Genomic DNA, 25299 nt, shown 5'->3' with positions numbered 1-25299 from the left:
TATTAGAAAGAAATAACTGAGTGCGACGCAGATGCCATTGGTCACAGTCAACACACAACGTGAGCAAGACTGCTAGTGAGGCATCCCGCACAAGCCAAACCTTGTGCTTCGCAATAAACAAAGAGCGCTTACCGTGCCTGAACTCGTTGTTTCAGTTCCCTAGAGAAAAATAGCGCAAGAAGCAAAGGAAGGCTCAGAGCAATGGACAGTGCGTTTCAGTCTAACAACCCAAGGAGAAGAAGACTACGAATAGGATATCCTGAAAGAGCAGGGACTATATAGTTCTCATCACTCAATGGTGCTCACCGTGCCAGAGCTCGTTGTTTCAGCTCCCTAGGGAGGAGTATAAACACGAGGAAAGGTTACCGAAGTGCTTTGCAGAATTATCAATGAACTATAAAGACGGAATATCATCTAGACTAACACAGGATATCGCAGCCGACATAAAACCATGTTAATTACCATAATCTAAAAATTCTTACCGTGCCTGAGCTAGTGGTTTCAGTTCCCTATGAAGAGATTGTCAAAGCACGAAATCAGGTAGGGCACTGGGGAAGATGTAGTGCAGTATAAAGACGCAATTTAAGCAAGGCAGTATCCTGAATGAGTCGAAATAGTGGGTCTCACCGTCACCGAACAGTGTAAGCGGTGCTTCAACTTGTTTTTTGAGCAGAAATAGCGAAATTAGGAAAGAATAATTCAGTGTATTGGACAAGCCACAGTGCATGTGAAGACGAGATGTGAGCAAAATTGCATGTATGGTAACCAGGACCAGCAGAAACCGCGTACCTTATATCATCAAAAAACAATGCTGCCCGTGTCGGACCTCATTGATCCAGTTCCCAAAAGACAAATAGGGAAAGCATGACGAGGACGATGATTTTTTATGGTGCAAGGGTATGTGTGGCAAAAGATTGTCATAAAATAGGCTTTTCTTCTATTCAAAGTGAGGTAAAAGACCCATCTAGCAAGCATTTCACCAGAAAAAATGCAACGAGAAGAAAGTTTGTGCCCAATGTATCTCCGGTGATTCAGAAGCGTGAATTGTTGGGCGAGTTGGTACATGTTGACGTGAAAAAAAAACCAGCGAGAAAAGACGCAAGACCAGAGGAAACTTATCATCAACTTATCATTAAACTTATCAACTGACCAGCTAACCTCTGTGGCGGACCGGATTTTAAATGTTTTCAGTGCCTGCTCAAAGAGCATGGACTTCACCAAAGATTTACCCTCTGACAACACCAATAGGTTTCTAGATTTAGAACTCAAGTTTTTAGCTGACGAACACGTTTGCTGGAAGTATGCCCCTCGGTCTAAAAAGGCGCTTTTTCCTTATGCTTCCGCTCACTCAAAGCTGGTAAAACGTGGCATTGCCAACCTGTGTTTCTCAAATGCACTGAGAAAAAGTTGCCCGCATATGCCATGCGGCAGAGTCTTGCCGAGCAGGTGGTTCGACTAGAGGCCTCTGGGTTTCCTTCCTCTTTGCTGTTGGCGGTCGCTGAAACCTTGGGCAAGAAAATGAAGAAGCCTGCTGCCAATACCGAGCACCCAATAGAGAGGACAAGAAACTTTGCGGTGATTCCCTACTACCATGGAATTTCGCATGGACTGAAAAAGGTTTCCCAAAAATTTGGAGTGAATTTGGTATGTTCGGCCCCCCGAAAGCTTTCCAGCCTTTGCGTCTGTATCTCCGGCTCCAAGCGAGAACCTGCCTACAAAACTAAGCACCAAACAAAGTTCACGAAGTGTGCTGTGGGGGTAGTATATTCTATCCCTACCTCTTGTGGGAAAATTTACATTGGGCAGACGGGGCAATGTTTGAACGAGCGACTCAGGGAACATGGCAGAACGCTGCGCTTAGGTACAGGGAGCAACCTGGACGTACATGTCAAGGAGAGCCAAAATTGCTCAGCTTTGCTGAACAATGCTACCATTATTGGCCGCGGGAAGACCAGGCACGAGCGCGAGCTGTTAGAAGCGTTTTTAATAAAAAAGAACGAGCGTGTTTGTATCAGCGACCCATCTGTCATTCTCACTGACAAAGAATGAAATTTTTTATCTGGCTAGCAATGACGTCCGGACTTTGTTGAATGTGGCATGTATGTGCGCCTGTGCAAGTAGTGGCTATAAGTACGTGGTGGAACCTAAATAAATTCAGTTGAAAGTCCGGCGACAGTCTGCGTGCGTCTTCCTCTGGTCTTGCGTCTTTTCTCGCTGGTTTTCTTTCACATCTCCGGTGATAGAGCTGCGGCACTGGAAATCGAAGCCTCTATCTCCCGCATGCCAGTGTAATGCCCAAACGACTATGCCATCGCTGAAGTAAATTGTCAAATCAGTTGAGAATAACTCATTGCAGCCGACAGGCCGTTGTAAAAAAATAACGATGAAATATGAACAAGACTAAGAGTAAGATATTCTTGACGAAGTCCAACCATGTGCCTGACAAATGGTAATCTGCTTACCGTGCCTGAACTTGTGGTTTCGGTTACCTGTATAAATAAGTAAACGATTAAACAATTTACAGGGAGCTGAGCTTAGACATTATTCACTGGAAGGAGGAAACGCAACAAGAAAGATGTCTATAATATAGCGCAATAATGTGTTCCACTTTCAGCACGAATTCCTTACCGGGCCTGAACTCGTTGTTTCAGTTCCCTGTGGTGAAGTATCGGAAACAGAGAAGAAGAACTCGCTGCTTTGGGAAGGCATTGTTTACGGTAAAAAGGAACAGTGAGAAAGAACATGAAAACATATAGTGCCTTGTTGGGTACGTTAAGCACAGCTGCTGGTTGATCAGGTTGGTTATTGATTATCGAAAACCAACGCCGAAATACACGGATGGAAAGTATGAGACACACACACACTGCTGCAAACGGACAACATAGATTTTAATTATTGAAGAGTTTCTTTATATACTGTACCGAAAAAAATAAGTCACCAATAAGTACTGTTACTTGACTCTTTTTTCAGTTTCTCCCTTCACAAAATGCCCATTGCTTCGTTAGAAGGATAAGGGTCGTGCTCCTCACGCATGTTTATTTGCAATAAATGGCGTTCTTCGAAGATTTCCCGTGCGATCCGATCTCGGTTTCGGCCGATTGCCACTGAAGTTCGATAACAAGGCTGAAACTTGGACGATCGACCTGTTTTCGGACGATCGACCTGTTTTCAGTTGTTCCTGGGTTCACGAATCAGATCATTTAGACAAAGACCTGTTGGACCCACGAAGGTTTTTCTGCTCGTCAGCAGAATTCTGTACGAAAAAACTCTTTGTGGTTTTGAGCAATGAAGATTTTTGTGGTGCTTCGTTGGCACATTGTTGCTTGATGCCCGAATACGTGGAGGTTATACATGTTTTATACAAGTAGTCACTTGCTCGAAAATCCACCTCTGTATTTACCCGGCAAGTAATTCTTCAACACACGAGATACCTTGTGAATATATGTCATCATCCCCGTCTTTCTGTTGGCTGTCTTACATTTGCCGAAAAAATCCTTGAGCAGGCCTTCGGCCATCAAGATCAAAATCTGCGAAGAATAGCCTGTGGTTTTAACCCTATGCACTTGCTGCTTAAAGTTTTCTTTAAAACAATGGGACCATGAATTTCTGAAAACATAAGTTTATGAAAATATATCCTCGCGACCATTCCTCGCACTAGTTTGCAGCCTTTTCCACCCTCCTGGCAGTTACAACCAAAACGCGTGTGTGATCTGCAGATAACGAAATGTTGATGTCTAAGAAGCGAAATGGCGCCATCGGTTCTTAGACGTCAGGCTCTCGCTATCTACTGACAAAAGTCTGGAGGCCGCAAAGGCCCGTTTCCTTACGACTCAGCTCTTTTCAAAACAAGAGGGTAATACCGACGCTATGTTTTCACAATTGTCTGAGGAAATCATGACCGAGTTTTTAAAACAAAACATTTAAGTAGCTAGTAGATAGGCTTAAACGCATGCCATCCTGAGTAAGTTTTGGTTTGGTGGCGGACAGAAGGCTCATGAATTTTGCGGAAAACATAAGACAGCCATCCAGGACTCGGAAAGAGCAAACCTAAAATGGACATGGTACCATATATTTCTTACATATCTCATATTATGAGAAAAAAATAATTCAGCACGTGAGCGATTGTCTAAAATATGCAAAATGGCAATGTATTAGGCCAGAAAAGCCACAGTGTGCGAAAGGAAATACAAAATTTCCATAGTCACATGAGCAAAAGGTGTTGTGCACGGAAATCTCTTATGTGCGAAAAAACCTAAGTGGGTCCAAAGTGCTCTGCTTCAATGAGCGGTACTTTCAGCACAGGAGCAACTTAAGAAAGGGGGAGGGGGATCAGAATCACATCACCCAGTGCCAGGCCTCCAAGTCTGATCCTCGTTATCGGGGGACAGCGGTAATTTACAGCAACCGAAATCAAACTTCATGGGAAATTATCGAATATAAAAACACCGTTGGTTGTAAACAAACTTCTGAGATAAGCACGCCTCTATCTAACGAACGAAATGAAATTTTCGGAAGAGGGAACGTGAAGAAATGGGACATGTGACCGGGACTAACTTGTATTGTTCTTTGACCTGCATTTTATATAAAGAACGCTTCAAAACATAAAATTCGAATGTCCGTTCAGCGCAGTGTGTGTTCCGTCCTTTCAATTGGTGCCTCCAGCGCTGGTTACAAAAAAATTAATAAGAAAAAGGCTACCCCAAATAAGCAGAAACTGCGTGCCTTATCGCAGCCAAAGAGCCCTTACCGTGCCTGAACTCGTTGTTTCAGTTACCTATGAAGAAACAGCCAAAAAGGTGAACAAAAACGTAGTTCATTGGAAAACTCATATTTCACTACAGGGACTTACTTTGATACCATGACTGAGCCAAAATGTTATACTTCAGCACCACCAAAATACGTTTATCATGTCTTCGTGAGAAGAACAAGGCAAACCAGCAAAGAATAACTCAGTGAACAGGAGATGTCAGTTTAATTCTCTAGATAGAATCTCAGCGAGACATTCAGTACTGTATCGACAAGCAATAGCAAAAACAATGTGAATAAAACAAAGAGTAGGTTACCCTCCACAATTTCCAGCTATGTGCATGAGCAAAACTAATCTGCTTATCATGCCTGAACTGGTTTTGTTGTTCCCAAAAGAAAAATAGTCAAACCAGGAAACAACATACGGTGCATTAAAGAAGGCACAGCTACTGTGACAAGAAAGATAAGCATGGAAACAAATAGGATATCCTCGATTACCTCCAACCACATGCGTCACCATCACCTTTATAGTCCTTACCGTGCCTGAACTCGTCGTTCCAGTACCCTGCAGAAAAGTATAAAATACATCGAGAAATAACTCCCTGCTCAGGAGAAGCCATTGCTCACTATCGGAGGGATTTTGAAGAGTATAGGAAATTGAATATCCTAGACAAGGCAAAAACTGTGGCCTCCACATTAACCAGTGCTCGCCATGCCTGAACTAGTTCTTCAGTTCGCTATGAGAAATATCCAAGACAGGAAATATTACCCGATTCGATAGAAGACCAGTGAGTTCACTACAAAGACACAGTGTCATCGACACTACACATGGCCAGTGAGGACATGTCGGAATGACACGTGTAACAATCGCCGAACAATGCTTACCGTGCCCGAGCTTGTTGTTTCAGTTCCCTATGAAAAAATAGCCAAAGCAAACAAAGAATACCTCAGTGTATCGGAGATGACATAGTTTACGCCAAAGATGAAATGTGCCCAACAACCGAGTGCAGAGAAGAGCCATGTATTGATTTTCAAAGCGCAATATCATCACCACTAAAATTCAATAATTCGGACGAGCCGCAAGCACGTGTGAAACATTCACAGAACATTGTTCACGAGGTAGAGCTCTCTTATTTCAGTTGTCTGTGAAGAAACAGGTAAACAAAGAAAAACCCTCGCTTCATAAGAGGCGTCATAGTTCACTCCAAAGTTGGAATGTGAACAGCACTATGAGTAGCATATACTGGACCAGCCGAATCCATGTATGTCACTGTCACCAGAAAGTGCTTACCGTTCCGGAACTCGTCGTTTCTGTTCCCTATGAATAAATAGCCATAGCAAGAAACATTAGCAAAGTGCAATGCCGAACAGAGTGTTCACTACAACGACGCAGTGTCATCGACATTAAACTTGAATATTGCGGACGAGCTGGAATGACACGCGTAATGATCACCGAACAATGCTTACCGTGCCTGAACTCGTAGTTCCTGTTCCCTATGAAGAAATGTCAAAAAGGAGAAATATTATCTGAGTGCGTTGAAGAACATTAAATTCAATATAAAGACGGAAAACCATCGATTCTAAAACAAGATATTGCGGACGGGCCCCAACGAAGCTGATAAGCATCACTTAAGCTTGTCGTTTCAGTTCCCTATGGAAAAATAACCAAACCACGTAAAATGCCTCAGTGCATTTGAGGCGCCATAGTTAACTCCAAATTGGGAATGTGACCAAAAATTACGAGCAGCATATCATGGACTAGCACAAAACATGTACGTCACTATTATCAGAAAGTGCTTATGGCGCTTGAATTCGTCCCTGTTCGCTATGAAAACATTCACCAAGCAGGACACATTACCCGAATGAAATGAAAAAACCCTAACTAAATATTAAGACGGAAGATAATCCCCACAAAAATAAATTATTGGGGGCAGGTATCCGCTACAAGTATAGCTTTCACTGACCAATGCTTACCGTGCCTGAACTTGTTTCAGTTCCCTATGGAGAAGTAGAAAACCACCTTAAATACCTATGTGCATTGGAGGCGCCATAATTGACTCCAAAGTAGGAATGTGTCTAAGACTACAAGTAGTGTATCGTAGACGAGGACACACCATCTACATTATTATCACCAGAAAGCGTTTACCGGGCCCGAACTTGTTGTGCCTGTTCCCTATGAATAATTATCCAAAGAAGGAAATACAACCCGCCTGCACTGAAGAACGCTTAGTTTCATATAAAACAAAATATCATCTATACTCAATTGATAAACTGTGGCGGGTATGAACCCTAAATATAACCGTAACCGCAAAATACTTACCGTGCCTGAGCTCGTTGTTTCAGTTCCCTATGGAGAAAAGCCATACCACAAAAAAATGAAAGAGAATTTTTGCCTAAATTCTATAAACGTGCGAAAGCAGAAATGCGTCAACACCGCCTCGAACGCAACCACATTAAAGGACATCGTACCAGCAGCACGCGTCCATCGCGTGCCTGCGGTTGCTCTCGCGATACCTACGCCGATGGTCCCGCATTGGGAGCAGGGATGGTGGAGCGCGCCGACGTCGCGTTGTGGGCGGGATTATCTACCAAGCGGTGGCGCTAGGCGTGTAAACGGTGTTGTGGGATGACGAAACCGCCAGCAGTTACGTCACAAACCAATAAACGTCGCAAACATCGCAACATCTTTCTCGGGTTGTATCCATCAGGATATTTCTTTCTTCAATATTTCCCTCAATCGGGTATACCATAATTCTAATGCGGGAATATGACGAATACTGTGAGCAGCATAACATGGACAAGAACAACCGAATGTGTTATCACCCTTAAGAACTTAGCATGCCCGAGTTTGTTGTTCCTGTTCCCAGTGAAGAAATCACCAAAGAAGGAAATATTACCCGAGTGCAATGAAATAACCAGAATTCATTAAAAATGTGCAATGTCATCGACAATGAAATGTGATACTGCCGAGGGTATTGGCCGCAAGTTAAAGGAGTCTCCGACCAGTTAACCAGCTTCTGAGCTTGTTGTTTCAGTTCGTTATGGAGAAATAGTGAAACCGCATAAAATACCTAATTGCATTGGAGGCACAATAGTTTACTTTAAAGTGGCGAGTTCACCAAGGCTACGAGTAGCATATTATGGTCCGGCAGAAATCATCTAGGTCATTATCACCTCAAAAGAGCTTACCGGCCCTGAACTCGTTGTTCCTGTTCCCTGTAAAGAAACACCGACAGCAGAAAATATTGCCCGAGCCCATTGAAGAACTTTAAAATCAATATAAATGCATAATTTCCTCAACAATAAAGTAAGCAGTTTCGATCGGTCGGAACCACATGCGCAACGATCACCGAACAATGCTTACCGTGCCTGAGCTTGTGGTTTCAGTTCCCTATGGGCAAAATAGGAGAAGCACGTAAAATACGTATGCGCGTTGTGGCCGCAATAACGTACTGCAGAATGGATATGGGACCAAGGCTACAAGTTGCATAAAGTAGACGAGGAGAAGGCAACTACGCCATTATCATCAGAATGTGCTTACCGGGACTGAACTCGTTGTCCCTGTTGCCTATGAAGAGACACCCAAAGAAGGAATAATTACACCACGGCATCGAAGAATCCCTAGTTCCATATCAATACGTACTATTAATAATAATAATAATTGGTTTTAGGGGAAAGGAAATGGCGCAGTATCTGTCTCATATATCGTTGGACACCTGAACCGCGCCGTAAGGGAAGGGATAAAGGAGGGAGTGAAAGAAGAAAGGAAGAAGAGGTGCCGTAGTGGAGGGCTCCGGAATAATTTCGACCACCTGGGGATCTTTAACGTGCACTGACATTACCGACGCTAAAATAAGACATCGTGGATGCGTGGGAACCACATGCGTGGCGATCACCGAACGATGCTTACCGTGCCTGAGCTTGTGGTTTCAGTTCCCTATGGGCAGAATAGGAAAACCACGTAAAATACGTGTGCGCATTGGAGGCGCAATAGCTTCCTTTAAAGTGGAGACATTACCAAGACGAGGACCAGACATTTATGCCATTATCACCAGAAAGTGCTTACCGGGCCTGAACTCGTTGTCCCTGTTTCCTACGAAGAAGTACCCAAAGCAGGAAATATTACTCGAGTGCTAAAAAAGAACCCTTCTTTCATTTGAAAGCCTAACATCATCGACACTAAATTCCAACAACCAGTGCCAGCCTAAAACTTGTGCGTAACAGTCACCGAACAAAGGTTACCGGGCCTGAGCTTGTTGTTTCAGTTCCCTATGGAAAAATAGCCGAACCATTAAAACATACCTTAGTGGATAGGAGATCCCATTGTTTAATCCAAAGTGTGAGCGTGACCAAAACTATTCGCGGCCTATCATAGACGAGCAGCAGTAATGTACGACACTATCATCAGAAAGCGCTTACCGTGCCTGAACTCGTCGTTCCTGTTCCCTATGAAGAAATTGCAATAGCAGCAAATTTTAGGTTAGTGCAATGAAAAAGCTTAAGTTCAATATGAGGATGCAATATCATCCAGACAGAAATGAGTAATTTGAGAAATTGGGACGGGCTGCAGCGAAGGGCGTAACCGTCACCGAAGAACGCTTACCGTCCCTGAGCTTGTTGTTTCAGTTCCCTATGGAAAAATAGCCGAACCATTAAAACATACCTTAGTGGATCGGAGATCCCATTGTTTAATCCAAAGTGTGAGCGTGACCAAAACTATTCGCGGCCTATCATAGACGAGCAGCAGTAACGTACAACACTATCATCAGAAAGCGCTTACCGTGCCTGAACTCGTCCTTCCTGTTCCCTATGAAGAAATTGCAATAGCAGCAAATTTTAGGTTAGTGCAAAGAAAAAGCTTAAGTTCAATATGAGGATGCAATATCATCCAGACAGAAATGAGTAATTTGAGAAATTGGGACGGGCTGCAGCGAAGGGCGTAACCGTCACCGAAGAACGCTTACCGTCTCTGAGCTTGTTGTTTCAGTTCCCTAAGGAAAAATAGCCAATCCATTAAAGCATACCTTAGTGGATCGGAGATCTCATCGTTTACACCACAGTGTGAGCGTGACCAAAGCTATTCGTTGCCTGTCATAGACGAGCAGCAGTAATGTACTACACTATCACCAGGAAGTGCTTACCGTGCCTGAACTCGTCGTTCCTGTTCCCTATGAAGAAATTGCAATAGCAGCAAATTTTAGGTTAGTGCAATGAAAAAGCTTAAGTTCAATATGAGGATGCATTATCATCCAGACAGAAATGAGTAATTTGAGAAATTGGGACGGGCTGCAGCGAAGGGCGTAACCGTCACCGAAGAACGCTTACCGTCCCTGAACTTGTTGTTTCAGTTCCCTAAGGAAAAATAGCCAATCCATTAAAGCATACCTTAGTGGATCGGAGATCTCATCGTTTACACCACAGTGTGAGCGTGACCAAAGCTATTCGTTGCCTATCATAGACGAGCAGCAGTAATGTACGACACTATCATCAGAAAGTGCTTACCGTGCCTGAACTCGTCGTTCCTGCTCCCTATGAAGAAATTGCAATAACAGCAAATTTAGCTTAGTGCAATGAAAAAGATTAAGTTCAATATGAAGATGGAATATCATACAGATAGAAATGAGAAATTGGGACGGGCTGCAACGAAGGGCATAACCAATACCGAAGAACGCTTACCGTCCCTGAGCTTGTTGTTGCAGTTCCCTATGGAAAAATTGCCAAGCCATTAAGACATACCTCAGTGCATCGGAGATGCCATCATTTAGTCCAATGTTTGAGCGTGACCAAATCTGATAGTGGCCTGTCATAGAGGAGCAGCAGTAATGTACGATACTATCACTAGAAAGTGCTTACCGTGCCTGAACTTGTCGTGCCTGTTCCCTATGAAGAAATGTCAATAGCGATCAACGTTAGAGCACAGCATTGAAAAAGCCTGAGTTTAGTACGAAGACGCAATATCATCGGCACTAATATAAGATATTAGGACGGGCTGCAACGAAGGGCCTAACCATCACCGAAGAACGCTTACCGTGCCTGAGCTTGTTGTTTCAGTACCCTGTAGGAAATATTCAAAACAGGTAAAAATACTTCAGTGAAATGGAGGCGCCGTAATTTACTCCAAACTGGGAATGTGACCAAGAGTGCATGCAGAATATCGTGGACAAAAATTATTGTGGGACCCTAAAAAGAACGAAAAATAAAGTGTCCCTGCCCGTGCCCCTAAGTATAACGGGCTTGCATATCGTGGACAGTCAGAAGCCATATTCCTCAACGGCATTGAAGAGCCCTTAATTAAATACAAATACACAATATCATGGACACTAAATAAGACATTGTGGGCGGGCTGCAACGAAGAGAATAAGCGTCATCGAGCAACGCTTACGATGCCTGAGCACGCCGTTCCAGTTCCTGATGGAGAAATAAGCAAACTACATAAAATACTTCAATGCATTGGAAGCGTCATTAACACGCCAAAGTGGGTACGCGACCAAGACTTCGAGCACCATATTGTGGCCTAGCGGAAGCCATGGTCGTCAGTATCGCCAGAAAATTCTTATCCTGCCTGAACTCGTTTTCCGTATTTCATATGAACAAATATCCAAGTAGCAAATACTCCCTCCCCAAGCGCATTGAAGAGCCCTTGCTTAAATATAAATACGCAATAGCATGGTCACTGAATAACACATCGCCGAGGGGGAAAGCCACATGCCCAAAGACCATCGAACACTAAGTAAAGTGCATGTACTTGTTTCAGCACCCGAATGAGAAAAAGCCAAATCAGGAAAAACTGCGTCAGTCCATCCGGTGTGCCATAGTTTACTGTCATGTGAGATTATGACAAAGGGAGAAAGTAGTTTGTCATGGGCGTGACGAAATCGAATGCGTCATTATGACCCTGAAGTGCTTAGACTCCCTGAAATCATTTTCCTTGTTCGCTACGAAGAAATACACTCGAGTGCACTCAAGAAACCCTAATTCAATATAAGCACGGAATATAATCTACACTAAAATAAGATATTGGAAGTGGGTATTAACTGCAAGTACAGCCGTCACCGAGCGATGCTTGCCGTTCTTGAGCTTTCTTAAATTCTCAACGCAGAATACCGAAACCATGCAAAATAGCTCAATTTACTGGAGGAGCAATCATTTACTCGAAAGTTAGAATGTGACTAGGAATACAATTATAATGCATATCTTGGACGACCAGAAACCACCTACTGAATTAGAAGCAAAAAGACCTTGTTGGCCCTGAGCTCGTTGTCCCTGTTCCACATGAAGAAATATCCGAAGCGGGAAGTATTACCACACTGCCTTCAGGATTTTTTAGTTCCATATAAATATCCCAGATCATCGACGCTGAAATAACACATTGCGGATGGGCGGAAACCACATGCGTAACGATCACCCAACACCGCTTACCGTGCCTGAGCTTGTTGTTTCAGTTCCCTATGGAGAAATAGGAAAAACGCGTAAAATACCTAAGTGCATTGGAGGAACAATAGATTACTCTAGAGTTACTGTGTGGTACCTAGAGTTCTGGCGTTTGTTTTCCCTGCACCGCCCGAAACTCTACGGGCTAAGCGCGATAACAGGTTGTAGAGCATTCATGAACTGCGGAAAGCCAACTCCTATATATCGCTTAGCACTAGGCTCTTGCCGAGAGTCCGTTCGTGCGTGTACTGTTCTCCCGCATTGCAGCATTTGATTTTGCCTGATTATACATTTTCACGGCAGGCGATGTATTCATATCAATAACGCGCGATTTTATCACAAGTGTTTGCCGAAAGTAAAAGAGAAAACATTTCTGATTGGTGGCGTTTACAACAGATGGCGCCACACCTCCGCATGGTGAATATTTTCTCCGTAACTCATTCGGTTAGGCTTTTGTGGAGACCACTCATTACTGGCAAACTGTGTCATTGAATGCAACAGTAATCAGCATAGAATAAAGGAAGTTTGGCAGCCAGAACCAAGCGGATTAAGCCGTCAATCCCTCTAACTGCTGCACCAAGATCGCCTCCTGCATGCAAGAGTTGTGGCATCGCTTCATAATTTGGTTGCTTGGGCGATAAATATAGCATACCTACGTGCAACCCTAGGTACTTAGATAGTAATTGTAGTTTATTCGAGAGTTGAAATGTGACGAAGTCTACAAGAAGCATATGCTGGACGAGGAGAGTGCATGTACTTTTTTATCATCAGAAAGTACTCACCGGGCCTGAACTCGTTGTCAATGTTCCCTATGAAGATATACGCATAGAATGAAATAATACCCGAGCGCATTGAAGTATCCTTATTTCCATATAAATACGGATTATTAGCGATGCTAACATAACACACTGTGGATGGGTGGCCACCAGATGCGTGACAATCAATGCACAGTGCTTACCGTCCCCGAGCTTGTGGTCTCAGTTCCCTAGGGGTTAAACAGGAAAACGACGTAAAATACGTACGCACATTGGAGGAATAGATTGAATTAAAGTTGAAACGGGACCAAGACAACAAGTTGCATATAGTGAACGAGGAGAAGGCAACTACGCCATTATCTCCAGAAAGTGCTTACCGTGCCTGAACTCGTTGTCCCTGTTCCCTATGAAGAAATACCCAAAGCAGAAATAATTACACAACCGTATTGAAGAATCCCTAGTTCCATATAAATGTGCATTATCATCGACGCTAAAATAAGGCATCGTGGATGGGTGCGAAACACATATGCGTTACAATCTCCACAAAATGCTTACCGTGGCCGAGCTTGTGGTTTCAGTTCCCTATGGGTAAAATAGGAAACCACGTAGAATACGTATGCGCATTGGAGGCACAATTGTTTACTCAAAGTTAAAATGTGATCAAGTTTACAGGTACCATGTCGTGGAAGAGGAGAATCCATCTACGCCATTATCACCAGAAAGTGCTTACCGGGCCTGAACTCGTTGTCCCTGTTCCCTATGAAGAAATACCCAAAGCAGCAATAATTACTCGAGTTCCATTGAAGAATCCCTACTACCATATAAATTCGTACTATTACCGAAGATAAATTAAGACGTGGATGGGTGGGAACCATACGCGTAACGATCAACGAACGATGCTTACCGTGCCTGAACTTGTGGTTTCAGTTCCCTATGTATAAAATAGGAAAGCCACGCAAAACACGTATGCGCATTCGAGACAGAATAGTTTACTACAAAGAGGAAATGTGACCAGAGCTACATGTAGAATACAGCCTACGAGTAGAAGCCATCTACGCCATTGTTGCCAGAAAGTGCTTACCGGGCCTGAACTCGTCCCTGTGCCCTATGAAGAAATATCCAAAGCAGGAAATTTTTCCTGACTGCATTGAGGAGTCCCTAGTTTCATATAAATGCGCATTATCACCGACGCTTAAATAAGACATTGTGGATGTGTGCGAAGCACATGTGCAACAACGATAACCGAACCATGCTTACAGTGCCTGAGCTTGTGGTTTCAGTTCCCTATGGGTAAAATAGGAAACCACGTAGAATACGTATGCGCATTGGCGACGCAATAGTTCACTCCAAATCGGAAATGTGATTCAGTAGAGTGGAGAGCTCGGCGAGTCGGTACTTGATTGCAGAAAGAAAACCAGCGCAAAGGACGGAGACACAGAACAGGAACACAGGACGACGCTGGACTATCGACTGCAGTTATTTCAGAAGCGATCACATTTGTACACCTCAGTGTCAAACCATGCTTGCGCACACAAGACAGATTTACAAGAAAAGGTAGATTGCAGCATCACAGACAACCATCAGGACCGCAATCATTGCGCAACAAATTACGTTAAGATGTTCATAAATCTAATTTCTTTATCGAATAGACTAACCGTCGTGTCAATTACACATCGATCTGCTTGTTTAACGATATGGTATGCCTCTTGAAATTTCGCGCTGACTCATAGTTTTACCGCACCTGAAAATTGTAGTTTTCTTGAAAACCGAAGTGCATTTGTGCTTCCTGCAATGTTTAGGCAAATTAGACCCGTCATCTATGGAAAGCGACCTTTCATGTTCTCTGTGCCGGGTGTCATGACAGCGGCCAGTCTGCCCGATGTAGATATTCCCGCAGGATTACGGTATGCAGTACACTATCTGGGTGGCAAAGGTGGCGTATTTGAATTCATGATTGATCGTGCACTATGAAATTTTACTCTTCCTATCGTCAATTCTTCCGCACAAAATGGCCAGTTTTCGCGGGGCTGAGAAGACAACATCGACACCGTGCCTACTCGCGACTTTCATGTTGTGTGAAAGTGCGTGCAAGTACGGCATGACTTCACACTTTTTTCTGTCCTTTCATTTTTTTTAGAAGCTTTTCAGAAACACCTTTGATAACATGCTTAGAAAACCCTGCTTCTATTAGTCTTTGCCCTTGCTGCAGAAAGCTTTCTTGTCCAGTATGGAAGCAGCTTTTCTCTAGCGCGTTACTGAGGCATAAGGTTGCAATATCCCTTTTGGTAAGTTTGGAGTGGTAGGAGCTGTAAGGAAGTAAGACTTTCTTGGTTCATGGGGCGTAGGTCCAGCAAAAGTGTCTATTGCAATTTAAAGTTAAAACAAGGTCTAAAAATCTAATACGATTGTCGTCCAGTAATTCATGGGTAACTGTCAATGAGCTAGAGCACGAAAGAAAGCAATCTAAAACATTAGCCGCCTCATCCTGCAGATTGTCATTAGGTAAAACTTTAATAAGTACTAAAAAATCATCAACTTAACGGAACACCTTTGCCACATGGTTCATGTCCAATTTTTCTTTCAGTAAGGTGTCAAACTTAGACAGGTAGATGCGGGTTAAGATTGGCGTCACACAAGACCCAATACAGATTCCTTTTCTCTGGACGTACACTCCACGATTAAAGTAAATCATTGTAGAGGACAGGTAGGCGTGAGAAGTTCTAAAAAACCTTCAACTGAGCACCCACAGCGGTTCTGGAACTGAACCGTGCCGGATTCTTCTATCAAGTCGCGCACTGCCTGCAGCATCTGGTCATGGGGCACTGAGTAGTAGAGCTCCTGGATGTCTATGGACACACCTGTATTGGCTCCGTGATCATTTCACTTGAGCACCGCTGTCACATCCTGGGAACTCCCAACACAGAATGGGTTAAGGGGCTCCAGAGCGGGAAGCTTGGATTTAAGGAACTGTCCGATCACTTTTTGCCACGATCCTCGTTCTGTGATTACAGTCCTCAGCGGGCAATCAATTTTGTTTTGTGTGCTTTAGCAGTGGAAAAGACGTGGAGTCTATCGCCTTTGCACGAATTCACAGCTTTTTCAAGCCTGTCAATGTTGAGCTCAAGGCATAAACCATACATACCATATCGTTAAACAATCAGATCAATGTGTAAGTGACACGACGGTTAGTCTATTCGATAAAGAAGTTATATTTTTGAACTCCTTAACGTAACGTGTTACACAGCGATTGCGGTCCTGATGGTTGTCTGTGGTGCTGCAATCTACCTTTTCTTGTAAATCTGTCATGTGTGCGCAAGCGTGGTTTGATACTGAAAGGTATAAATGTGTTCGTTTCTGAAATGAATGCAGTCGATAGTCCAGCGTCGTCCTGTTTTCCTCTTCTCTGTCTCCGTCCTTTCCGCTGGATTTCTGTCTGGAAATGTGAACAAGTCTACAGGTGCCCCATCCTGGACAAGGGGAAGCCATCTAAGCCTTTATCACTGGAAAGTGCTTACCGGGCCTGAACTCGTTGTCCCTGCTCCCTATGAAGAAATACCCAAAGCAGAAAAAATTACCCGAGTGCACTGAATAGTCCCTAATACCATATAAATACGTAGCATTACCGACGCTAAATTAAGACATTGTGGACGGGTGGGAACCATACGCGTAACGATCACCGAACGATTCTTACCGTGCCTGAGCTTGTGGTTTCAGTTCCCTATGGGTAAAATAGGAAAACCACGTATGCGCATTCGAGGCAGAATACCTTACTCCAAAGAGGAATTGTGACCAGAACTACATGTACAATATCGTCTACGAGGAGGAGCAATCTACGCCATTGTTGCCAGAAAGTGCTTACCGGGCCTGAACTCGTTGTCCCTGTTCCCTGTGAAGAAATATCCAAAACAGGAAAAAGTACTGGACTGCATTGAACTGTCCCTAGTTCCATATAGATACGCAATATCTTCGACGCTAAAATAAGACTGTGAGTCGGTAGCAACCATATGCGTAACGATCACCGAACCATGCTTACCGTGCCTGAGCTTGTGGTTTCAGTTCCCTATGGGTAAAATACGAAACCAAGTAGGATATGCATGCGCATTGGAGGCGCAATAGTTTACCTCAAAGTTTAAATGTGACCAATACTACAAGTATCATATCGTGTGGGAGGAAAAGCCATCCACGTCATTATCGCCAGAATGTGCTTACCGGGCCTGAGCTCGTTGTCCATGTTGCCTATAAAGAGACACCCAAAGCAGCAATAACTACCAGACTGCAATGAAGAATCCCTAGTTTTATATAAATACGTAATGTTACCGACGCTAAATTAAGACATTGTGGATGGGTGGGAACCATACGCGTAACGATCACCGAACGATGCTTACCGTGCCTGAGCTTGGGGTCTCAGTTCCCTATGGGTAAAATAGGGAAACCACGCAAACCACGTACACGCATTCGAGGCAGAATAGCTTACTCCAAAGAGGAAATGTGACCAGAACTACATGTACAATATCGCCTCCGAAGAGGAGCAAATCTACGCCATTGTTTCCAGAAAGTGCTTACCGGGCCTGAACTCGTTGTCCCGGTTCCCTGTGAAGAAATATCCAAAACAGGAAATAGTACTGGACTGCATTGAACTGTCCCTAGTTCCATATAAATACGCAATATCATCGACGCTAAAATAAGACTGTGAATTGGTAGCGACCACATGCGTAACGATCACCGAACAATGCTTACCGTGCCTGAGCTTGTGGTTTCCGTTCCCTATGGGTAAAATAGGAAAACCATATAAAATGCCAATGCACATTGGAGGCGCAATAGTTCACTCAAAGTGGAAATGTGACCAAGACTGCGAGTAGCATATAGTGGGCAAGTATAAGCCATCTTCGTCATTATCACAAGAAAGTGCTTACCGGGCCTGAACTCGTTGTTCCTGTCCATTATGAGGAGATATGCAACGCAGGAAATATTAGCCCACGGCATTATTCTGAATAATCCCTTGTACGGATTATCGGATTATACGGATTATCGTCGACGCTAAAGGAAGACCTTGTGGGTGGGTGGGAACCACATGCGTAACAATCACCGAACAATTGTTACCGTGCCTAATTAAAATAGGAAGACCACATAAAATGCCAGTGCACAGTGGAAGCGCAATTGTTTACTGAAAGTGGAAATGTGACCAGGACTATGAGTAGCATGTAGGGGAGAAGGAGAAGCCATCTACGTCATTGTTACCAGAAAGTGCTTACAGGGCCTGAACTCGCTGTCCCTGTTCCCTGTGAAGAAATATCCGAATTTCGAAATATTACCTCAGTGCCATGAAGAGCCCTTAGTTGAACATAAACGCGGAATATCATCTACACTGAAATAAAACATTGCCGACAGGTGGCAACCCCATCCGTAACAATCCCCGAAGAATTCTTACCGTGCCTGAGCTCGTAGTTTCAGTTCCCTATAACGAAAAAGCAAAGTCACGAAAATATACCTCAGTGCCATAGTTTACTTCATTTTAGGAATAATGCCAGGACATTGAGTAGCATTTTATGGACGAGCTGAAACCTAATTTGTCATTATGACCCTGAAGTGCTTACCGTGCCTGAGCTCATTGTGCCTGTTCCCTCTTAAAAAATGTCCAAAGTACGAAACATTAGCCGTGTGCATTGGAGAACCCTTACTTCAACTTACGTACGTAATATTATCCACACTTTAAGAATATATTGTGGATGTGTCGGCAGCAGATTCATAACCATCTGCGAAGAATACCTACTTTGCCTGTACTTATTATTTCAGTTCCCTATGGAGAAAACGGCAGAGCGAGGAAAAATACCTCAGTGAATCGGAGATACCGTAGTTTACACCATTGAGGTAATATGGTCAAGACTGTGAATAGCATATCAAGGTCGAGAAGAAAGCGAATACGTCACGATCAACCCAAAATTCATACAAAGCCTGAACCTGATGAAGAAATATGCCCTCACCGAACACTTATCAGGAAGCATACAGGTCAGTATCACAATAAAGTGCTGACCATGCCGGAACTTGGTTTTCTTGTTCTCTATTAACAAATATACAATGAAAGAAATATTGCATTCACGCAATAAAGGAACACTTAACAGGATTGGCAAGTCAGGCGAGCCAGGTAAATTTGCTCACCTGGAAGCAAATAGCCGTTTTGCCAAAAACAACGCTTTTGTAAGCCACAAAATGGGCAAAAGGGAGGTACACATGGCGCCGTGACTGGAAGTTTTGTATAGCGGAGATGAGTGGCATTTTCTAGAAATAACACTATTTCGGCGTGTCAATAGGCACTTACGGTCGAAATGCCAGGAATGCTGCAAGGTGAGGATACTAAAAAGTACGAATGGCGTTGTAAGGATAACAGCGCAAAGCACATGCAAGGAGGAAAGGTTAGTGGCAAAAGCGAAAGCTGACAGTTTCGCCTCGTATTTATTTACTTATTCATTTATTTATTTACAGTACCCCTAAGGGCCCTGAACCGAAGGTATTACAAGGGGGGGGGGGGCGATACAAGAAAAAAGAGGACGGCACGGGCACTCGAAATAAAACAAATGATGCATGTAATGACGAAGCATGAAATTCTCTGCACTTAGGCTGCTTGTGGCCTTTGCACCCAGCAAAGTCAGAACAGCAAGCTGTCAGTGCCATTCACGTTGTATGGGTCTGCTACGCGACCTGCGATGTGGTTTCGTTCTCCTTTCAGTCGTCGAATCTACTTTGTGCAGGGTGTGAATTGTGAAATTGCCAACTGTTTGTTTCTTTATTTTAGTATGGGCTCATGCAGAGAGACGCATGCATTCAAGTCGCCAAAGTCTAAGAGGCTATTCATGCATGGTAGCTTTATGTTATTTGAGCATGAGAAAGGCGAATATGCTTTTGGTGGTGCTGAAAAATAGTTAAGAAGTACCATGCCGATGCACCTTCACCTCGAATTTGGCTCGTACAACAAACAGTGTCCAAGTGCGGGTTATCATGCACGCACTACGAGAAGCGCCGGAACGTGGGGCAGGGTTTTCCATGGGAAAAAAGCGGAACCAGGTGATGCGTGTTTGTCAAGTTTATGCGAGCATTAACTGCCGGAAGGTATAGCCAGCAGTTGGCATACTAAAGTTGGGCGGAGCGTACGCCGATCCGTTCCTGCCTGCAAACAACTAGAAGGAATTTAGAAACATAGAAATTGCAATGGCCCCTGCAGAATCAATTGCAAAGGGCTGTCTGTTCGTCATAATCATTGCGTGTATTTTAACAGAACATTACGTTGAGAGAGAAATTCCGTGCTAAGATGTGGTGCTGAACGAATACGTTAGAAGATGCGACTGGTGCTCTCATCATTTTGGGGATACCTCGAAGCTTACATTTACATCCTTTTCGCCAGCACGCAGTGCACCGAAAGACCTCACACTCGTGGTATCATCAGCGTGTTACATGCCAGACTGCAATAATCAGTTCATCCTGCTGTCTACAGTTGACAAGACAAATTCCCGTAGGCCCTTCGTTACACATGGAACTTGCAACGAGATGTAGACGCAGGAGGTCATGAATACTGTCTGCCCCCACTATCTAATTAGAAGGGGCAGAGGTGGCCTGCGGTTGTGCCGTGATCACTTATCCACTGAGATTTGGTGTTCGGTTTTTGGGCGCGTTTCCGATCTTTGAGAGTGGTGCCTCTCATTGGTCGGATTGCAAAGTTCGATTATAAATGACGTCAAGCTCGTCGGATTGCAAATTTAAGATTATAAATGACGTCGTGCCAGTTCAAGTTCCGCAGGCGCTTTGAATCTAAAATGGTTTCGATATTTTTATTTGCGGTTTCCTCAGTAATCCAGCGATCTTTGCGCAAAGAAAAAAACATTTGTAGCAGTCCTGAACAATAATATATCCGTCTTGCCTAATTAGAAATTTCCCTTTAGTTTACCTTTAAAGAATCCCCGTTGACTATAAAGGCTCAATGTCATCGACATAAAATAGGATATTTTGGAAGAGGCAGAACCACTTGCAGAAACATTACTGAACAATGCTTACCGTGCCTGAACTGGTCGTTCCTGTGTCTTATTACTAACCAAAGCAGGAGGTGTTACTAGAATACACTGAAGAACCCGTAGTTCACTAAAGACGCAATACCATCGATACAAAATTACGATAATGCTGACTATCACGTTCTACGTAGGTAACCGTCACTGAGCAATGCTTATCGTGCCCGAGCTTGTTGTTCCCTGTGGAGGAGTCGCCATACCAGGATAAATTACTTTAGTGCATCGGATATGCCATAGTGAACATCAAAGTAGGAATGTAACCAGGTATATGAGCAGGACATTTCGGACGATCATAAAGGATGTCCATAACTATCACCAGAAAGTGCTGGTCGTGTTAGAAATAGTTTGTTTCTCTAAGAAGAAAAACCTAAAGCAGGAACTACTACCCGAGTCCATTTACAAACTGTGAGCTCCCTATAGAGAAGCATCATCATCGACGTATAAAAGGGATAATGCGTACTCGATGAAAGCATGTGCGTAGCCATCAAAGAATATTTCTTACAGTTACCGAGCTTACTTTTTCAGTTCCCTAAAGAGGTATATCAAACAAGAAAATTGAGCAAACATGACATCGTTTACACCAAAGTGGGACTGTGATCAAGGCTATCCAGTAGGATCTACTCGACAAGCAGAAACCAGGCGCTTCAGAACCATAAGAAAATGCTCACTGTGCCTGAAGTTGTTCGAGTTATTTAAAGAATTGCACAATGCAGGAAATGCTACTAGAGTTCATTAAAGAACCCGCAGTACTATAAAGACGCAATATCAGAGGCAGTAAGGTCGGATTTTGCGGACGAGCCGAAACCATGTCCGTAATCATCACAACAATGGTGCGTAGTCATCACAGTAAGCTCAGGTTCTTGTTTCAGTTCCGTGTGAAGAATAAGCCAAATAAGGGAAAAAACACCTAAGGGTATTGAAAACACCTTAGCTTACTCGAGTGCACGAATCCTGAGAATGATGAAAGTAACGCGTTACTAGCACGAAAGAGTGCTTACCGTGCCTGAGCTGGTTGTTTCTGTTCATTGCGAACGAATAACCAAAGCACGAAATATTAAGCGAATGCACTGAGTTGTTTACTGCGAAGACTCCATATCATGAAGAGTAAAAGAGCTTATTGTGAACAAGTGTAACAACGTGCGTATCTATGACCCAGCTAAGCTTACCGTGCCAGAACTTGATGTTTGAGTTCCCTAGGGAGAAATAGCAAATACACGAACGGTACCTCAGTGCACCGGAGATGCTATGGTTAACTCAGAAATTGAGAATTGGACCAAGCGTACTTGTCGGACACCCTCGAATAGGTAAATCCATGCACTTCGCTATCACCCGAAGCTGCTTACCGGGCCTGAACTCGTTGTTCCTGTTCCCTACGAATAAATAGCAAAAAGTAAGTATTATGCGAGCTCACATATGAAACAGCAGTTCGCTTTAAAGACGCAATATCATCGACACTAGAAAAGGAACTTGTGAAGGAAGCGAAACCATGCGCGTAATCGCCACTGTACAATGCTTACCGTGCCTGAACTTGTGGTTTCAGTTCCCTATGGGGAATAACCCAGGCAAGGAAAAAATACCTGAATAATTTGGATGCGCCATAGTTTACTCCAATATTAGAATGTGAAGAAGAATAAAGATATACTTGCAGAATAGATAACAACAGCTCGCCACTAACACCAAAAAGTGCTCACCGTGCCTGAACTCGTTGTTCCTGTACCCTGTGAAGGAATAGCCAAAACAATGTATTACGTAAGCTCAGTGATTAACCTAGAGTTCGCTTTAAAGACGATATATTATCAACACAGAAAAAGAGCTTGTGGAGGAGCCGAAACCACGCATGTAATCATCACTGTACAATGCTTACCGTGCCTGAACTTGTGGTTTCAGTTCCCTATGGGGAATAACCCAGACAAGGAAAAAATACCTGATCACATTGGATGCGCCATTGCTTACTCCAATATTGGAATTTGACAAAGAATAAGGATATCCTTGCGAAGCAGATAGCAACGGGTCACTAACACAAAAAAATGCTCACCGTTCCTGAGCTCGTTGTTCCTGTTCCCTATGAAGAAATAGCCGAAACAAAGTATTACGCGAGCGCACTGATGAACCTGCAGTTAGCTTCGGCACTAAAAAAAGAACTTGCGGAGGAGCCGAAACCACACGCGTAATCATCACTGTAGAATGCTTACCGTGCCGGAACTTGTGGTTTCAGTTCCCTATAGGGAATAACCCAGACAAGGAAAAAATACCTGAGTACATTGGATGTACCATAGTTTACTCCAATATTGGAATTTGACAAGGAATAAGGATATCCTTCCGCAGCAGATAGCAACGGGTCACTAACACAAAAAAGTGCTCACCGTTCCTGAGCTCGTTGTTCCTGTTCCCTATGAAGAAATAGCCGAAACAAAGTATTACGCGAGCTCACTGATGAACCTGCAGTTAGCTTCGACACTAGAAAAAGAACTTGTGAAGGAAGCGAAACCACGCGCGTAATCGTCACTGTACAATGCTTACCGTGCCTGAACTTGTGGTTTCAGTTTCCTATGGGGAATAACCCAGACAAGGAAAAAATACCTGAGTACATTGGATGTGCCATTGTTTACTCCAATACTGGAATTTGACAAGGAATAAGGATATCCTTCCGCAGCAGATAGCAACGGGTCACTAACACAAAAAAGTGCTCACCGTTCCTGAGCTCGTTGTTCCTGTTCCCTATGAAGAAATAGCCGAAACAAAGTATTACGCGAGCTCACTGATGAACCTGCAGTTAGCTTCGACACTAGAAAAAGAACTTGCGGAGGAGCCGAAACCACACGCGTAATCATCGCTGTAGAATGCTTACCGTGCCTGAACTTGTCGTTTCAGTTCCCTATGGGGAATAACCCAGACAAGGAAAAAATGCCTGAATACATTGAATGCGCGATAGTTTACTCCAATATTAGAATGTGAAGAAGAATGAAGAGATCCTTGCAGAATAGATAACAACATCTCGTCACTAACGCCAAAAAGTGCTCACCGTGCCTGAACTCGTCGTTCCTGTACCCTGTGGAGGAATAGCCAAAACAATGTATTACGTAAGCTCAGTGATTAACCTGCAGTTCGCTTAAAAGACGCAATATTATCAACACTAGAAAAAAGAACTTGTGGACGAGCCGAAACCACGCACGTAATCGCCACTGTACAATGCTTACCGTGCCTGAACTTGTGGTTTGAGTTCCCTATGGGGAATAACCCAGACAAGGAAAAAATACCTGAGGACATTGCATGCGCCATAGTGTACTCCAATATTGGAATGTGACAAAGATAAAGATATCCTTGCGGAGCAGATTGCAACGCGTCACTAACACCAAAAAGTGCTCACCGTGCCTGAACTCGTTGTTCCTGTTCCCTATGAAGAAATAGCCAAAACAAAGGATTATGTGAGATCAATGATGAACATGCAGTTCACTTTAAAGACGCAATATCATCGGCTGATGAACCTGCAGTTAGCTTCGACACTAGAAAGAGAACTTGTGGAGGAGCCGAAACCACACGCGTAATCATCACTGTAGAATGCTTACCGTGCCTGAACTTGTGGTTTCAGTTCCCTATGGGGAATAACCCAGACAAGAAAAAAATACCTGAGTACATTGGATGTGCCATTGTTTACTCTAAAATTGGAATTTGGCAAAGAATAAGGATATCCTTGCGCAGCAGATAGCAACGGGTCACTTAACACAAAAAAGTGCTCACCGTTCCTGAGCTCGTTGTTCCTGTTCCCTATGAAGAAATAGCCGAAACAAAGTATTACGCGATCTCACTGATGAACCTGCAGTTAGCTTCGACACTAGAAAAAGAACTTGCGGAGGAGCCGAAACCACACGCGTAATCATCACTGTAGAATGCTTACCGTGCCTGAACTTGTGGTTTCAGTTCCCTATGGGGAATAACCCAGACAAGAAAAAAATACCTGAGTACATTGGATGTGCCATTGTTTACTCTAAAATTGGAATTTGGCAAAGAATAAGGATATCCTTGCGCAGCAGATAGCAACGGGTCACTTAACACAAAAAAGTGCTCACCGTTCCTGAGCTCGTTGTTCCTGTTCCCTATGAAGAAATAGCCGAAACAAAGTATTACGCGATCTCACTGATGAACCTGCAGTTAGCTTCGACACTAGAAAAAGAACTTGCGGAGGAGCCGAAACCACACGCGTAATCATCACTGTAGAATGCTTACCGTGCCTGAACTTGTGGTTTCAGTTCCCTATGGAGAATAATCCAGACAAGGAAAAAATACCTGAGTACATTGGATGTACCATCGTTTAC

General features: G+C 43.6%; 1 protein-coding gene across 1 annotated transcript in view; it reads right to left on the bottom strand.

The window, feature by feature from the left end:
* LOC144109618 (uncharacterized) overlaps window positions 1-25193 on the bottom strand; it is a 128011-nt gene extending 102818 nt beyond the window's left edge. Inside the window, exons 1-50 of the mRNA XM_077642437.1 lie at window positions 25122-25193; window positions 25054-25080; window positions 24882-24908; window positions 24725-24751; window positions 24553-24579; window positions 24354-24380; window positions 24184-24210; window positions 24009-24035; window positions 23678-23704; window positions 23507-23533; window positions 23350-23376; window positions 23179-23205; window positions 23022-23048; window positions 22851-22877; window positions 22678-22704; window positions 22504-22530; window positions 22330-22356; window positions 18361-18387; window positions 17670-17696; window positions 17496-17522; window positions 17318-17344; window positions 17142-17168; window positions 16966-16992; window positions 16792-16818; window positions 16624-16650; window positions 16448-16474; window positions 13837-13863; window positions 13663-13689; window positions 13488-13514; window positions 13310-13336; window positions 13136-13162; window positions 12960-12986; window positions 12166-12192; window positions 10775-10801; window positions 10600-10626; window positions 10423-10449; window positions 9888-9914; window positions 9711-9737; window positions 9166-9192; window positions 8813-8839; window positions 8657-8683; window positions 8288-8314; window positions 8111-8137; window positions 7936-7962; window positions 7067-7093; window positions 6214-6240; window positions 6038-6064; window positions 5632-5658; window positions 5285-5311; window positions 133-159 (exon numbers count right to left, since the gene is read on the bottom strand). Coding sequence (XP_077498563.1) covers window positions 133-159; window positions 5285-5311; window positions 5632-5658; window positions 6038-6064; window positions 6214-6240; window positions 7067-7093; window positions 7936-7962; window positions 8111-8137; window positions 8288-8314; window positions 8657-8683; window positions 8813-8839; window positions 9166-9192; window positions 9711-9737; window positions 9888-9914; window positions 10423-10449; window positions 10600-10626; window positions 10775-10801; window positions 12166-12192; window positions 12960-12986; window positions 13136-13162; window positions 13310-13336; window positions 13488-13514; window positions 13663-13689; window positions 13837-13863; window positions 16448-16474; window positions 16624-16650; window positions 16792-16818; window positions 16966-16992; window positions 17142-17168; window positions 17318-17344; window positions 17496-17522; window positions 17670-17696; window positions 18361-18387; window positions 22330-22356; window positions 22504-22530; window positions 22678-22704; window positions 22851-22877; window positions 23022-23048; window positions 23179-23205; window positions 23350-23376; window positions 23507-23533; window positions 23678-23704; window positions 24009-24035; window positions 24184-24210; window positions 24354-24380; window positions 24553-24579; window positions 24725-24751; window positions 24882-24908; window positions 25054-25080; window positions 25122-25193 — 1395 coding nt within the window. The remainder of the gene's footprint in view (window positions 1-132; window positions 160-5284; window positions 5312-5631; window positions 5659-6037; window positions 6065-6213; window positions 6241-7066; window positions 7094-7935; window positions 7963-8110; window positions 8138-8287; window positions 8315-8656; window positions 8684-8812; window positions 8840-9165; window positions 9193-9710; window positions 9738-9887; window positions 9915-10422; window positions 10450-10599; window positions 10627-10774; window positions 10802-12165; window positions 12193-12959; window positions 12987-13135; window positions 13163-13309; window positions 13337-13487; window positions 13515-13662; window positions 13690-13836; window positions 13864-16447; window positions 16475-16623; window positions 16651-16791; window positions 16819-16965; window positions 16993-17141; window positions 17169-17317; window positions 17345-17495; window positions 17523-17669; window positions 17697-18360; window positions 18388-22329; window positions 22357-22503; window positions 22531-22677; window positions 22705-22850; window positions 22878-23021; window positions 23049-23178; window positions 23206-23349; window positions 23377-23506; window positions 23534-23677; window positions 23705-24008; window positions 24036-24183; window positions 24211-24353; window positions 24381-24552; window positions 24580-24724; window positions 24752-24881; window positions 24909-25053; window positions 25081-25121) is intronic.
* Window positions 25194-25299: the final 106 nt, after the last annotated feature.

Source organism: Amblyomma americanum, chromosome 11 (assembly GCF_052857255.1).
Source record: "Amblyomma americanum isolate KBUSLIRL-KWMA chromosome 11, ASM5285725v1, whole genome shotgun sequence".
Lineage (NCBI taxonomy): Eukaryota > Metazoa > Arthropoda > Arachnida > Ixodida > Ixodidae > Amblyomma > Amblyomma americanum.
This window is presented reverse-complemented; position numbering and strand designations above follow the sequence as displayed.